Here is a 15881-nt window from a genome sequence, read left to right as displayed (position 1 = left end):
TGCACAGAGAGCAAACTAGAAATGCTACTCCGTTTAATGTAGCCACTGTTGTCCCTAAAAGAATTAAAACTACAAAATGAAAACATTGGTACTGCTCCAACTCAGCTATGAAATAGATTGGGGAGGATGAGGAGGAAATGGGCTGACATGCAGTTAAATTATATTCAAAGTTCCTTTCTTATTATTACTTCAAAATAGAATTAGGTTAGCTATGCTGTTGCTCCTAGGAATGTTATAGTGCAGGGATCGGCAACCTTTGGCACAGGGCCCGTCAGGGAAATCCGCTGGTGGGCCGAGACATTTTTTTTTACCTGCAGCGTCTGCAAGTTCGGCCGATCGCAGCTCCCACTGGCCGTGGTTCGCCGTTCCAGGCCAATGGGGGATGCGGGAAGCGGTGGCCAGCCCGCACTGCTTCCCACAGCCCCCATTGGCCTGGAACGGTGAACCGCGTCCAGTGAGAGCTGCGATTGGCCGAACCTGCAGACACTGCAGGTAAATAAACCGGCCCGGCCCGCCAGCGGATTTCCATGATGGGCCGCATCTCAAAGTTTGCCGATCCCTGTTATTGTGTGTGTGTGTGTGTGTGTGTTTGCGTGCTTACAACCAAACAGCACAGAAAAAATTGTATCATGGGAGCTGAATTCAATGCATATTGACTATCAGTCTTTCTTCAGCCAAACTCGTTGGTGCATTTCCAGAGACTTTGGGCTTCTTGAACATCATGAGTCAGAAAAAAAAAAAAAAAAAGGCAAAATCTAAACTCTTGCCAGTTTGCCATTACTAAAAAGACAGATTGTCCACAATCCCAGATTCCAATTTACGTTAGGATTATTCAATCACTAGCTATTTATTTGTGCAGGCCAAAATTTGTCACTCATATGCCTAAGGACCTTCTCTCATGTCATCAGGAAGTATTATTAGGCTTGTTAATTACACTTCTCCAATCCGCCTGGAGATTTTCAGATAAAAGGTGCTCTATATTATGTAATAGTAAAGTGCTGGGTTAAAGCAAGTTTTCTTTGAGATAAATACATCTATTAATTTCTGAATCATCAAGAGAGCTTCACAAATGCAGCTGCATCATTTTCCAGTGTGCTGTTCCTGCAGTAGTGTGAATCACAAAGAGAAAATGGCTTGTTCCCTCTTCCCCCGCCCATCCAGCTGAACAAGTTGTGAAGCTGGCTTCATGCCAAACGTGTCAAGAAGACTGATTTTGCCAGAACACAGGAGCTGTGTCTGATTTACTTAGCTTTGCTTTCTAATGTTCATGTGCTTAAAGCCTACGGTCTGTGTATCTTTGAAACTGGTGTTCTTCTGTAATGAAGATTTCTTTGGAAAATTAGTGCCACAGTTTTATTAGTTCCAAGCCAATGGAACTTATTGAGATGCCCTTTATTGAGTTAAACTCATAGGACCCGCTGGCATAGGCCTCAGTTGCTGTATATCAAGCTTCTGTGAAGGTACGCTTATTTACACCAGCGAAGGATCTGGCCCATCATCCCATTGACGACAAATTTTGAGCATGCTGGCCCCACGGCACATCACTAATCTGTTCTGGGACAGGGAGAAGAGGCAGCCCTGCTTCAAGTCCAGCCCATCCACCTACTGAGGGCAATCCATGAACTCCAAACCCCCATGAACCAGAAGGTGGTCAGTCATTGACTTAGCCCTGAATAAATGATTAACTGTGCTCTTGTTCCCATTCGCTATTGTACCAAACTGGGCCACTGGAAATAGTGATGCCTTAATATATGGGTCATAACAGCTCCTTTCCCAGCCCATGCACAGCTGAGAAACGTTTCAGCGGATCCAGCTCCTCCAGTGGAGGCCTCTCCATCAGCAAGAACCACGTCTGTGTGACAAGAAACGTTTTGACAGTCAAACTAACAGATGCCTGGTGGCACAAGGCAAATGATTTATATAAGCATACAAAAGTGAGTGAGTGATAAAAGGTTCCTGTAAACAAGAGATGGTCTGTACTAACAGGGATAAATCCACATGCAACAACAGCCCCCCCCCCCCCCCCCGCCCCCAATTTAACCTTTTATTATCAGGGTGATGAACCTAACGCAGACCTGAGGAAGCGTTCGAAAGCTCATCTCTCGCACCAACAGAAGTTGGCCCAATAAAAGATATTACCTCACCTACCTTGTCATCCTAACACACACCTAGCCCACACACCTGTGGGCTAGTTTCTGGGAAAATAAAGTGTGTCCAACTTTTGGGAAGAAACTTCCCTGCACTAATAACCAACACACATACCACCCAGACTATACTACATGACACATACACCCTGCCTTAATGTCAGTCATGGATCACAGAGCTTGTACCCCTGTGCTATTGAAGCCTCATCAACCCACTCTAGAAGTGGAGCCATTGGCTGGCTTTGAGGAAGAAACATTTGATGGCCTTGCTAATAAATTTGCTCCTTGCTCTTGTTGGAGGAAGCCATGTTAAAGCAACAAAAGCTCTTTTCCCTTGCTCCTGATTCTACCTACACTGCTTACGAGTCATCCATACAAAATAGGTTTTCGAAAGAATGCTGGTTTATTTATGATTATTTTGGAGATTGAAGGAGAAATTGCAGTGCAACAAAGTTTTTTTTTTTTTTTTTTTGCTTTTGTTTCCTTCAGATAGTGAGTGTATTTTGGAGCCGCTGTCTTTGCCAGAAAGTCCAGGTGGTGTAGCTGCTGTGGAAGAGTCTCCATCTGTGCCTTGTATTTTCTGTGAAGAATGTTCTCCGCGAGCAGAACAAGACCAACTTCTGAAGCACATGATTATTGAACACAAGCTTGTCATAGCAGATGTCAAGCTGGTTGCAGATTTCAAAAGGTAAATTTTTCTCAGTTAAAATAGATCATGCAAATGTGTAAGTAAGATATGTACCATGGATCACCTGGTATGTAACTTTTTGATACTTTTTTGGGACATTTGCAAACTGTTACCTAACAGTGTTGGTTTGATGTTATTTATAGTGTGTTACTTAGAACATAAGAATAGGTAATTGTGATTGGTAGTTAGGACATAGGAATTGCCAACTGTTAAGAAACCAGTTGTCCAGCTAATCAATAGCAATATCAGTTTCTTCAGATGAAGTTATTTTCTTGTATTGACAAGCTCTGTTCATTTCATAAAGCACACTGTGTCAAAGGGCTGACATCTCCAGGGTGTCCCCTCGTGGTCTCGGGAAGGGCCATGCAAGGAACCCAATGCCTCAATATCCCTCTTCCACGCACTCACAGTTCCCCTCTTCCCGCAGTCCTTTCACCTGTCCACATTCATTTTCCTATATGGTATGGCAGCCCTCTTGGCACACCTTCAGTAGTGGGCTACGACAGAACAGGTGGGTCTGCCTTGCTTTCCCCTTTCTTCTGGAGTCCCCAGTAACTCCACACCAGTTTTCAGAATAGAAATAGCCCTTTGAGAGAGAGAAATTTATTACAGGAAGTCCCACAACCATAGTCCGGTTTCCCCAGCCCAGTCCAACCTCTACATGCACTTTTTCAATCTGAACGGTCCATCACACACCAAATACAGCTCCAGCGTCCCATTACGCCTACAGCTCTCAGGTACAGCTCTGATGTTTTGCACCACGCCTCACCCCAGCCCCTCTGACTGCTATGTTTCCTTCCCAGTTATGGTTTCAGCTCTTGTCCAGAGACATCAGCAGACTCACCCCTCCATCATTCCCCAGCCTTCTGCTCTCTCTGGCCCTTCAGATTCAGCTCCCTGACTCAGAGAACCAGTAGGCATCTCCCTCTGCTGCTGTCAGCCTCCAGCCCTTTCTGGCCATGGCTCACTGGCCGGGAGAAGTTTGTAGGTGAACCCCCCCCCCCCATACCCTGACTGCCCTCTGCTTTCACCCACCTGATCTGGCTCCACTGCTCAACAAGGGAACTCTCACCACTCCCTCTTTCAGGCATCCCCTCTGAAGACAGAAAATATCATATCGCCTCTATATAAATCCATGGTATGCCCACATCTTGAATACTACATGCACATGTGGTCGCCCCATCTCAAAAAAGATATATTGGAATTGGAAAAGGTTCAGAAAAGGGCAACAAAAATGATTAGGGGCATGGGGTGTCTGTCATATGAGGAGAGATTAATAAGACTGGGACTTTTCAGCTTGGAAAAAAGACGACTAAGGGCGGATATGATAGCGGTCTATAAAATCATGACTGGTGTGGAGAAAATAAATAAGGAAGTGTTATTTACTCCTTCTCATAACACAAGAACTAGGAGTCAGCAAATGAAATTAATAGGCAGCAGGTTTAAAACAAACAAAGGTAAGTATTTTTTCACACAACGCACAGTCAACCTGTGGAACTCCAGAGGATGTTGTGAAGACCAAGACTATAACAAGGTTCAAAAAAGAACTAGATAAGTTCATGGAGGATAGGTCCATCAATAGCTATTAGCCAGGATGGACAGGGATGGTGTCCCTAGCCTCTGTTTGCCAGAAGCTGGGAATGGGTGACGGGATGGATCAGTTGATGATTACCTGTTCTGTTCATTCCCTCTGGGGCATCTGGCATTGTCCACTGTCGGTAGACTGGATACTGGGCTAGATGGCCCTTTGGTCTGACCCAGTATGGCCATTCTTATGAAGCTCTCAGCCCAGCTCTGCTCTTCTTCTGTGCTCCCTCTCCGGACTCTGGGTACTGAACTTTCTCTTTCTGGACGCTATGTTCTCTCTCGCCTTTGGGCTGTCTCTCATGTATAGTTTCCGAGGGACCCCCCCCCCCCCCCCCCGTTGTCCTCATTACACCAAACTGGACTGGAGGAGAAGAGCTGGACCTGATTTTATTTAAATGACCAGCTACCTTGTTAGACACACATTCTGGTCTATCTACTTTTTTCTATTTTTGACTACCTTCCTCTCATTCCGAGGCCTTATTCCCATCTCTGCATGGCTACTTTCTAGCTAGTTCTTTCTGTCTTGCCTTGTTCTCTAGCATCAGGTGTGAGTAATTTAGAATTTAGTGATGGAAGGATTGCCTAAGAAGTCATATCAATTTACCCTAATTAGGCCTATATTGTTCCATATAATTTCCACTTTATCCTTGACTGTGCCATGCAGTATTGTCATATTCGTGTAACTGAGACCCCTTCCACAGTTACTTCATTGGTCATCCCAGCTCTTTCCTCAGCAGCTAGCTCAGGCCCAGCTGGCTCACACATCTAGATGCGGATTTGTGTATAATCTCTTGCTTGGAACTCTACAGTACCACATGGCAGTGTGTGGTATTAGGCCACCAGGCTGGCTCCTATCTACTCTTTTTTGTTGTTTGCTTTGTTGGAATGATACATTTTAGTAGGTAAATTATCCAGTTGAAACAAAGTAGGTCTTGGCACTTACACAATACCCACTTTTCTAGATTCTTGTGATCAGGCTCACTTACAAAGCAGTGATTTATGGCTAAATACCATGGTTTAATGTGAAAGATTAAGATGAAACATGGGAAATGAAAAGTAGGCCACATAAAACCCTAAGAATCATTCATTTGTTCAGAAGTGTAAGCTTAACATTGCTAAAATCAAATAATGGCACTTGTTTCTGTTTTAATGCTGAGAGCAAGAATGCAATCTTCTTTGGAGATAATGCTAGTTTCTTCATATAAACAAAAAAAGAAGTGTTCACTAAAGGAATGCTAATTAAATGGTACTGTTGGGATTGTTCTGGCTAAACAGAAATGTAATTTAAAATCACCTTTTCTAGAAAATTGCTCTTTAGATTCTCTTCCCTGCTAATGCAAATGGAAAGGAACCAAACCTGATTGAAAGTGGCAGCAAATGGTGAAGCTACAACTTTGCAGCATGCTTTGTCTTGCTTGCTGTACCATCTCCAGTTCTGCATAAGCCCTGTTACTCCTACCCTGTGAGGTTAGACTTTTTAGCTATCGAAAGGGCTTGCTGGGGTAGGAGGGAGCTGGAGGGACCTCTTGTCCACAGCATTTTAGCCTGCAAATCTCTGGAGATTTCCTCCGAGAAGATGACTATTCAGGGCAACAAGGAAACTTGACTATACACAAAATAAACCAATTGAAAAAAACAGAAAAACATTTTTCTCCTGTCAGTTGTAAGAATTTTAATTGATCCTTACAACAATAGTATCTGAAATGTTTTAACTTACCAATGTGTATTTTTAAAAAAATTCTTAGCATCTACTTAACAGAATATAATTTCCACTGACAATTTGGGCTTTAATCTTGCACACATTTACACATTATGCTCGTGAGTCATCCCATTGAGTCACCTCATGAGTAAAGTTAACTACATATATAAGTGTTTTCAGGATCATGTTTAATTTTAGAATTCCAAATAACTAGCAGGTAGACTGTTCTAGTTTTCATCCCTCCCCCCCGCCCCCCAAATCTGTAAGCTTTTTGGAACAAAGACTGTCTTTTATCTGTATGTACAGGGACTTCTAACATATGGGGGCCCTCATTTTGGTTAGGGCTTGTTAGTCCTACTGTAATACAAGTAATAAATAATAACAAAATCTTGGTTTAAACTAGCTAAAACATTAATTGCAATTGTTGCAGGATTTTCTGGAGAAATCTTTCCCAGTTGAGGGTGGAGAAATCTTTCCCAGTTGAGGGTGGTTAGAGTTGGGGGTTTTTTGTTGTTTTTGTTTTTTGGCAGGTGGCAGGGGAAGGATGTTTCTGCATTTCTACTTCTGTTAGCCTAGCTACAGGCCTCAATTTGTTTCTCTGCAAAAAAAATCTTCTCTGAGTGGAGTCTCTTTTTGTCCCAAATTTCTTGTAGAGACATTCATTATCTAGGGTTACCATATTAAAACATTTAAAAAAGAGGACACTCCACGGGGCCCTGCCCCGGCCCCGCCCCAACCCCGCCCCCATTCCAACCCCTTCCCCAAAGTCCCCGCCCCAACTCCGCCCCCTCCCCTGAGCGCCCCACATTCCCCCTCCTCCTCCCTCCCAGCCACGCGAAACAGCTGCCCGAGCGCTACCGGCTTCATGGTTTGCCGGGCAGCCCCCAGACCTCCAGATCCTGCGCCCCCGGCCGGGTGCTTCCCCAGCGCAGCCGGAGCCCGGGAGGGGAAGCGCCCGGCCGGGGGCGCGAGGTCTGGGGGCTGCCCGGCAAACCGTGAAGCCGGTAGCGTTCGGGCAGCTCGGCTCTTCAGCTACACAGAGCTGAGGTGTCTGGGGGGAGCCGCAGCAGCCGCCGCCGCCGGAGCCGCTCTAAGGTAAGCAGGGGACAGGGATGCCGGCAAAGCATTTTCCCGGACATGTTCGGCTTTTTGGCAATTCCCCCCGGACGGGGATTTGAGGACCAAAAAGCCGGACATGTCCGGAAATATCCGGATGTATGGTAACCCTACATTATCTCTTTGTTAAAGTTGAGATGTGGTTATGATATTTTGGAAGTTCTTTGTTTCAGAGCAGAGAGACCTGGAGCTTCTTTGTTCGTGGCAGACTGGGGTATACATCAACCCTGTACTAGCCTGCCTCACACTAAATGTCCATGTGGACACTGCTGCAGTGCACTAACATTTCCATAGTGCACTTTGACCTACTGCTTTGAAATGGGAGTAAATTAAAGCTCACTGCGGAACTCTTAGCATGGCAGCACTGTCTGTGTGGATACTTAGTTCAGGGCAGATTGTTATACCAAGAAAATAAAAACCAGCAGGATCTTATTAAAGGGTATAAGGCAATATGCTGCATTTATTGTGAATACAGAAAGAATCATAGTAAGCAGTCAGTTATAGCTATAACATTCCATTCAATTTCACATTCATTTATACACACACAGGTTCTGCAAGGTTGTTATCATAGTTACCAGCCTTAGAGTTGCTCATGCCAAGCCACTGGCCAGGTAGTCTGGACATGAGGAGGGAGCAGGGCCTTCTCAGATGCGCGTCTGATGCTCCTGGAAGTTGGTTTGCAGAATCAGACCCAAAGTCCTCAGTCTTCAGGGTCTGTTTTTATAGGGATTTATCCTCATACAAGTTTACAAGGTTTGCTTCATCATGCTGTTTTCATGTTTGACATGATAATCAATCACTGTTCTCACGTTTGAGGTGATAGTCAATCACGCAGATGGCACAGCAATGACGAAATGACAGTATGTTATCATCTTGTTCCTTGGCTCTTCAGCCCCCCTGTCCCGGGAGCAAGTATGCCCTCAGGGTTATTGGGCTATCTCGTCCACTGTATTCTTCAGCCAAACGGTCTTATTTTAAGGCTGGCACTTCAATCTTTAATCTTTCATTCCTCATTCAATCATACATACAATCACACTCACACTCCAACGTATATCCTGTCACATCTGCATTTTATCAGTTACCCATACTTTAACATAACCATTCTAAAATCAGTGGGATATGGCAGACTTCAATAAGTCTATTTATCCCACTTGTTACATCTAAAAGGAAGCAAACAAGATAAGCATGCAATACTATATCTAGTATTTTGGAAATGTATAAGTACTTCTTTTTAGTAAAAATGTAACCAAGTGATGGGTCTTTCTAAAGATGTGACCAACTCCCATTACTTATGTGAAGCTTGATCCAAAGCTCATTGAAGCCAGTAGAAGTCTTTTTCACTGACTTCAGTGAACTTTGGATCGGGCCTGTTTTTGCTGAAATCTGCTTCAGTGAAGCTGAATAACTTTCATGAACTGGAGAACAATATCACTTTATTAAAATATAGTCTTGTTACAGAAGACTTGGCAGCTGTACAGAACCAGCATTGGATAAGTAATTTTACATTTTAAAAAACCCTGAAATAAGAATTAAAAGGATGGGAGTAGGATACAGTGGACCAGTAGTTTAGGAAATACTGTATTTTATAGTAAAGATTCCTCCTTCACACACGCACACTTTTTTTTAAAGATACATTTTATATTGGAAGAAGAGATTCACGGAGCAGCCCATCACAGATTTCTGTAGTGTGATAAGAACCAATTCAGAAGCTCCAATAGGTAAGTGTGCTCCTTATCGACACTGCGGCCTGTACTACAGACTCAGTCCTTTAAAATGGTGAGCAATCGGGCACCAGTCCAGCAAAGTACTTAAGTATGTGCTTAACTTTAACCACATGTGTAAGCTCCTACCTATTCAGCTCAGCACTTATGTGCATGCTTAGGTCCACAGACTTCAGTGGGATTTAAACATGCGCTTAAATGCTCGGCTGACTAGGAATGAGCCTATGTACATGCTTGAGAGTTTTGCTGGATCTGGGCCAGGGTGTTCAGCAACTTCCAGGATCAAGCCCTGGAAGCAGCATTGCTCTGCAAAGGGAGCTCAGATACCAGCTGTGTGAATGGGAGGCACAGTTCTCACAGAGCTGCCCCAGTGTGCAGGGAAGCACACCCCCTGAACTACTTCAGCTCCGCACACCCTGCCCCTATGGCCAGCTCTTGTTCACAGTTGGGTCATGGCCTCACTTCTTCTCCAACTCTGTGGAAAGTATTGCCACAGGAGGAACTATTCAGTACACTAAGAGTGCCAAGACGGCAGTTGTTTCTGGCCTCTGCAAAAGATCCTCTAAAGCTCCGGGATGAACACTGTGGTCAACAGCTCTGCTTCTCTGGCACCATGGAACATTCTGTCTGGGCAGGAGACAGATCATTCTCAGGGGCCAGTCCAAGGCTGTTGAATGAGCTCCCCCAGAAACTAAGGACCATCACAAACCTCACCACCTTTATCTCCCAGTTCAGGTCAAACTTCTTCAGCCTTGTTTTCCTCTAATATAAACTCATAGCAATGTGTATATAAAAATAAAACACTATTCCCCCCCCCCCAACACACACACAATTCTCCTTCTGGTGAGAGAAAGAAAGCGAGAGAGCTAACCACACATTGAAGATGTTAGTTGCATCATTAAATACACAACTAAAACATGTTCAGCTACAACAGTGACAAGGGCAATTTAAGAACCTATATACAACAGAGGGGGCACAAGAAAGTGCAAGGGCTATGCACATTCTGGCCTTATATAAATCGACTGGTGGTGTAAATGGCTGCAAGTCCATTTATATTAATGAGATTTTACCTAGCTATGCCTGGCTTTGACCCACAAATAACTCCAGCAGTGTAAAATAAAACTGTAATTTTCTTAAAATGAAAATTACATTAATTTTTAAAATATTTAACTGAAACAGTCTAATTATATATGAGGCTGGGGGGGGGGAATAAAGGTTGAGCATGTTACAGTGCAGAATATATGCAAAACAGCTGCAAATGTCTCCTTTACATTCATTTTCTAATCTCTTAACAGAGGAACAGGACAATTATTTTCTTTTATGTGATGTTTTACCAGAAGACAGATTACTAAGAGAACAGCTCCAGCAAAAGAGACTGGTAAGTAATTATTTTGAGGACTAAGTACCTTAAGAAACTGAAACAACATAATATAAAATCAAATATGTACATTTGTATGGAATTAGAGGAAGGCATTTTATGCTAAACTGCAGAGATAAATCTTGATTTTAGCTTGTTTCCCTGATAGCCAGTTTAAAAAAACAACAACAAAACACATTTTCTTGGAGTAGTTTTACCTGCAGGCTGTATGTCAGCGTTCCACTCCAGTGGGAAATATGCCCAGAGCAAAAAAAGAGCTGAATGTGCTGAATAATTTTTCCTCTCAAGAATGTGCCATGCATTAGCACAAATTTTCCTGTGTGTAATAATAATAATAATACACCAATCCTGTGGTTTAAAAAATGGGAATACCAGAATGTCATTTTGAGGGCTTACAAAGGCCAAATCCTCTTGCTAGTCCCCCCACCCCACCGAGTAGCTTTGGCTTGGCAGAGGAGAGGGAAGCTGTATCTTTTCTTAGCCACTTTGTAGAGCTACATTAGCCCACTGATTGAAGAAGTGCTCTGTAGCCCAGTGCACCCCACTGTCACTTGAGAGCGCACCAGAGGAATGGGCCGCAGTGAATCCTCTGGGCCAATGAAATATGTGTATCCCTGGCACAGTACTCCAAATCCTCCTTTCCCTCCCCCCCACACATTAGCTTCACTGCCAGGGGTTCTCCGTGCCTTCAGAGGAGGAAGAAGGAATTGCCCTAAAATGTGAAATCTTCATTGCTGTGTACATCTTGTGGAAATGCTGTGATAGCACCAGTGGGTGGGTAGATGGGGAAGGGTAAACGGACAGTAAATCCATTGGTCCCTACCCTGCTCCTCTTCTGATCTGTCCCCAGAACCTGGGTACACTGAATTGTAAATTCTTTGGGGCAGGGTCCATGTCTTCCAGTGTGTGTTCACAGTGCTTACGTACAGTAAGGTCCACTCCCAATCAGGGCCTTTGTGCGATACCACAATAAAAATAGCCCAGGGAGTCTGCAGAGCAGAGCGGGGCTGTGCGTGGGGTTTGGGTTTTATTTGTGTCAGACCCACACCAGCTCATCTGCAATTAGGGACTTCCTCGACTGCAGTCAGGAGTGCAGGATTTGGCCCAAAGCAAACATTGCATTTATCAAAGGTTAACCGTGAAGTTAAAACAAATTTTTTTAATGTTTGTGCCTTTTACTGCTGTTTTATGAAACTTAAAGAATCCATATTTTTTCTGCCCTTTTCTGAATGTTAGAAATGTCAGATCCTTACTTTCCTCTTTTTATTGGAAAAATGAGGCTGAAACCTGAGCTGCAGCCACAGTTGGGGCTAAGAAAGTCACAGCTCAGGTTTCAGCAATAGAGGCTTCCAGTTTTTCACTTCCCTTTGCTGCAATCTGAGTGTTGATTTGCAAGTCAAACAGTTATTTTGCTTTGCGAAGCCCTCTGCCTCTGAACAAATCCAACAATTAAGGGTCAGCTGGCAAATAGGTTTGTGTGGAGTTCTACAAAAGAAAAGATACTAATATGGCTTCCGTTGATTTCCCTTGCTTCTGAATTCAAACCTCCTGTCTCCAGGGGTTTGGCCACAGTAGGATAAAGGTTGTTTTTGTTTTTAAGATATATTAGCGAATACATTTTATTTAACATGTTTAAAAACTCTAGTGTAGATAGGGCAAGTTGTATTGTGACACATCAGTTGGGCAATGAATCCTATGGGGGGTTAAATATCACTTTTTATTTTAGTGTGATCTAAAAACCCCAGGTGGTTACTGCTAGCAATACTTATTGTTCTTCACTCAGTATCTCAAGGATTGCCTCCAGCATTTCCTTGCTTTTGCCTGATCTCTCCTGATCCTTGCAATCACTGGGTCATTGACAACACTGTTATGTCTTCCAAGACTCCACTTCCATTTTATAGCTATGCCACCTCTTTGGTGGTCACACAAAATCCTGCACTCCAGCCTTGCCCATGCTCATTCCTCACGTGGCACCCTCAAATGCTCCTGCCACCCTGATACCTCTGCGAGCAGCTGGCATCTTAGAATCCTAGAACTGGAAGGGACCTCGAGAGGTCATCTAGTCCAGGTCCCTGCACTCAAGGCAGAACTAAGTATTATCTAAACCATCCCTGACAGGTGTTTGTCCAACCTGCTCTTAAAAATCCCCAATGATGGAGATTCCACAACCTCCCAGGCAATTTATTCCAGTGCTTAACCACCCTCACAGTTAGGAAGTTTTTCCTAATGTCCAGCCTAAACCTCCCTTGCTGCAATTTAAGCCCATTGCTTCTTGTCCTATTCTCAGAGGTTAAGAAGAACAATGTTTCTCCCTCCTCCTTGTAACAACCTTTTATGTACTTGAAAACTGTTATCATGTCCCCTCTCAGTCTTCTCTTCTCCAGACTAAACAAACCCAATCCCAATCTTCCAATCCCAATCTTCCCTCATAAATCATGTTTTCTAGACCTTTAATTATTTTTGTCGCTCTTCTCTGGACTTTCTCCAATTTGTCCACGTTTCCTGAAATGCGGTGCCCAGAGCTGGACACAATACTCCAGTTGAGGCCTAATCAGCGCAGAGTAGAGCGGAAGAATTACTTCTCATGTCTTGCTTACAATACTCCTGCTAATACATCCCAGAATGATGTTTGCTTTTTTTGCAACAGCGTTACACCATTGACTCATATTTAGCATGTGATCCACTATGACCCCCAGGTCTCTTTCCGCAGTACTCCTTCCTAGGCAGTCATTTCCCATTTTGTATGTGTGCACCTGATTGTTCCTTCCTAAGTGGAGTACTTTGCATTTGTCCTTATTGAATTTCATCCTATTTACTTCAGATCATTTTTAATTTTAATCCTATCCTCCAAAGCACTTGCAACCCCACCCAGTTTGGTATCGTCCGCAAACTTTGTAAGTGTACTCTGTATGCCATTATCTAAATCATTGATGAAGATATTGAACAGAACTGGACCCAGAACCGACCCCTGCAGGACCCTACTCATTATGCCCTTCCAGCATGACTGTGAACCACTGATAACTACACTCTGGGAACGATTTTCCAACCAGTTATGTACACACCTTATAGTAGCTCCATCTAGGTTGTATTTCCCTAGTTTGTTTATGAGAAGGTCATGCGAGACAGTATCAAAAGCCTTACTAAAGTCAAGATATACCACATCTACTGCTTCCACCCTATCCACAAGGCTTGTTACCCTGTCAAAGAAAGCTATCACGTTGGTTTGACACAATTTGTTCTTGACAAATCCATGCTGTTACTTATCACCTCATTATCTTCTAGGTGTTTGCAAATTGATTTCTTAATTATTTGCTCCATTATCTTTCCGGGAACAGAAATTAAGATGACTGGTCTGTAATTTCCCGGGTTGTCCTTATTTCCCTTTTTATAGATAGGCACTATATTTGCCCTATTCCAGTCTTCTGGAATGTCTCCCATCTTCCATGACTTTTCAGAGATAATTGCTAATGGCTCAGATATCTCCTCAGTCAGCTCCTTGACTAGACTCAGTCTAGGATGCATTTCATCAGGCTCTGGTGATTTGAAGACAACTAACTTGTCTAAGTAATTTTTGACTTGTTCTTTCCCTATTTTAGACTCTGATCCTAACTCATTTTCACTGGTATTCACTATGTTAGATTGCCACCAATCTTCTTGGTGAAAACCGAAACAAAGAAGTCATTAAGCACCTCTGCCATTTCCACATTTTCTGTTATTGTCTTTCCCCTCTCACTGAGTAACAGGCCTACTCTGTCCTTGTCTTGATCGCTTGTGGCTCTTATACTTGAAATGCATAATTGCAGTTTCCTTTTAAATTGGTGGCAAGTTGGGAATCGTGGAAAAACTGGTAAGCTTGAGTGTTCAGAAGTCCCTGTGCCCTTCTCCCAGTAGTCTGCCAAATACTGTCTCCCTCCTTATGGAGTTTGGCTACTCTGGACATCAAACAAGCTATGAGGCTGACCTCTAATATGCTGGCAGATAGCCAGCTCCTCTCTGCCTCTCTTGACCCTCCTTAGCTATGTTTATGTGCTCAGCAACGATTTCTCTCAGCCAATCAAATTCCTCTGCTGTTTGCTTAGCATTGTCAAGCAGGTTTTTTCATGCCTGCTATCATTAGTTAAGCAACTCCTGTTCTGGCTCACTTTGTGAAGTATGTTTGAAAACTCGCAGTTGACAACTTCTGTGTATGGCTGTTTTTAAACTATTAGTAGAGAGTCCCAAATCTGAGAGTAGAGCTGCTCTTTCTTACATTCCTCATAAATGCTCAGACCGAGGTTTTCTCGCTTTCTATGACAGGGACTCTAAAAATCTGAAGCTGATCTGATTTTGTTTGCCTGTAACATTGGTACAGATGGGTCTTAACTGATGATTTGAAGAAAAGGGGTGGTGTTTTGTGTACAATTATTAGCAGGTTGTTTCAAGCTCATGGGACAGCATGGAGAATGGTGTGATGTGGGGAAAAAGAGACATAGTGATTAGTAAGGAGGAGGGGGTTGGGCTGCATGCAGAGATTAGCATAGTTGTATGAGACAATGAAAGCTGAGATGTAGGCCAGAGACTGCAAGTTTGCATAGTGTTGTGAGGCTTTTTATATTTATAATTTTGAGCATTTTATATTACTTCCCATTGTAAGTAAGGGTGACAGAATATAAGCTCTTCAGAGCAATCACTTTTATGCATTTGTATTGTGCCTAGCATAATGGGGCTCTGATGCTGACTTGGGTGTTTAAGTGCTATCAAGCTATCTATAACAACCACATAGTAGCTTTCTCCTCTGTGAGAAACATGGTATATTTAAACAAATGGACTTAAAAATAATTTCCCAGTAGGGTATGGCACTTTTTACAATAAGAACTTGTTCCATGACAACTAACTATATACTGTACACTTACCGATAGCTATCTGGTGTTGCAAGCTTCCAGAGTTCAATTGCCACTCGCTTGTCCAGTGTCAATGCACCTGGCATTCTAATGTGCCTGCACAGGAGGGCTGGGGCAGGCTCAGCACACAAATCCAGGAACGTGGCCTTTCGCATCCAAAAGTTCTGCAGCCGCTGCTTGTAATCCCAAATCTGCTTTATAGTGTGATCCCACTAATCAGCACTCCATTCTCAGGTCCAGCAGCTGCGATCTACTATGTGGAGCTGCACCTTAATGCCAGGAGCAACCTGGCATTTTTATTCATTGTCCATTAGCATCCAGTCATTGTTGTCGAACATCTTCTCACATACCCGATTATAGTAGTGCTCGTTGAAGTTTTACAAATACAGAAGAACTGTGCGTCCTGTATTAGCAATGAGTAAAATAATGCTGAGCTCTGAAAGGTCCATGCTGCTGTCAGAGACATAGTGGAGACTGAAAAGTGGCTCCTGGAACTATGGGAATTTAAAAATGGCACAAAAATTACAGAATGGAACAAACACTATGGGATAGAGAATGTGGTATTCTGGGAACTTGACTCCTACTTTTCTGAAATCCCTGGGTGAATTGCTGGTAACCCACAAAGCTCTGCAAAAATGTCCCACAAGGCATTGTGCTGGATGGCGGCA

General features: G+C 43.4%; 1 protein-coding gene across 2 annotated transcripts in view; it reads left to right on the top strand.

Moving 5' to 3' along the window:
• Window positions 1–15881, top strand: part of ZNF277 (zinc finger protein 277) — a 77475-nt gene that overhangs the window by 39263 nt on the left and 22331 nt on the right. For both annotated transcript variants that reach the window (XM_065416497.1, XM_065416506.1), the window contains exons 2-4: window positions 2634–2832; window positions 8864–8952; window positions 10251–10333. In XM_065416497.1, coding sequence (XP_065272569.1) covers window positions 2634–2832; window positions 8864–8952; window positions 10251–10333 — 371 coding nt within the window. The remainder of the gene's footprint in view (window positions 1–2633; window positions 2833–8863; window positions 8953–10250; window positions 10334–15881) is intronic.

This window comes from Emys orbicularis, chromosome 1 (genome assembly GCF_028017835.1).
Source record: "Emys orbicularis isolate rEmyOrb1 chromosome 1, rEmyOrb1.hap1, whole genome shotgun sequence".
NCBI classification, from domain to species: domain Eukaryota; kingdom Metazoa; phylum Chordata; order Testudines; family Emydidae; genus Emys; species Emys orbicularis.
The sequence above is the reverse complement of the archived record's forward strand: the minus strand, read 5'-3'. Positions and strand labels throughout refer to the sequence as shown.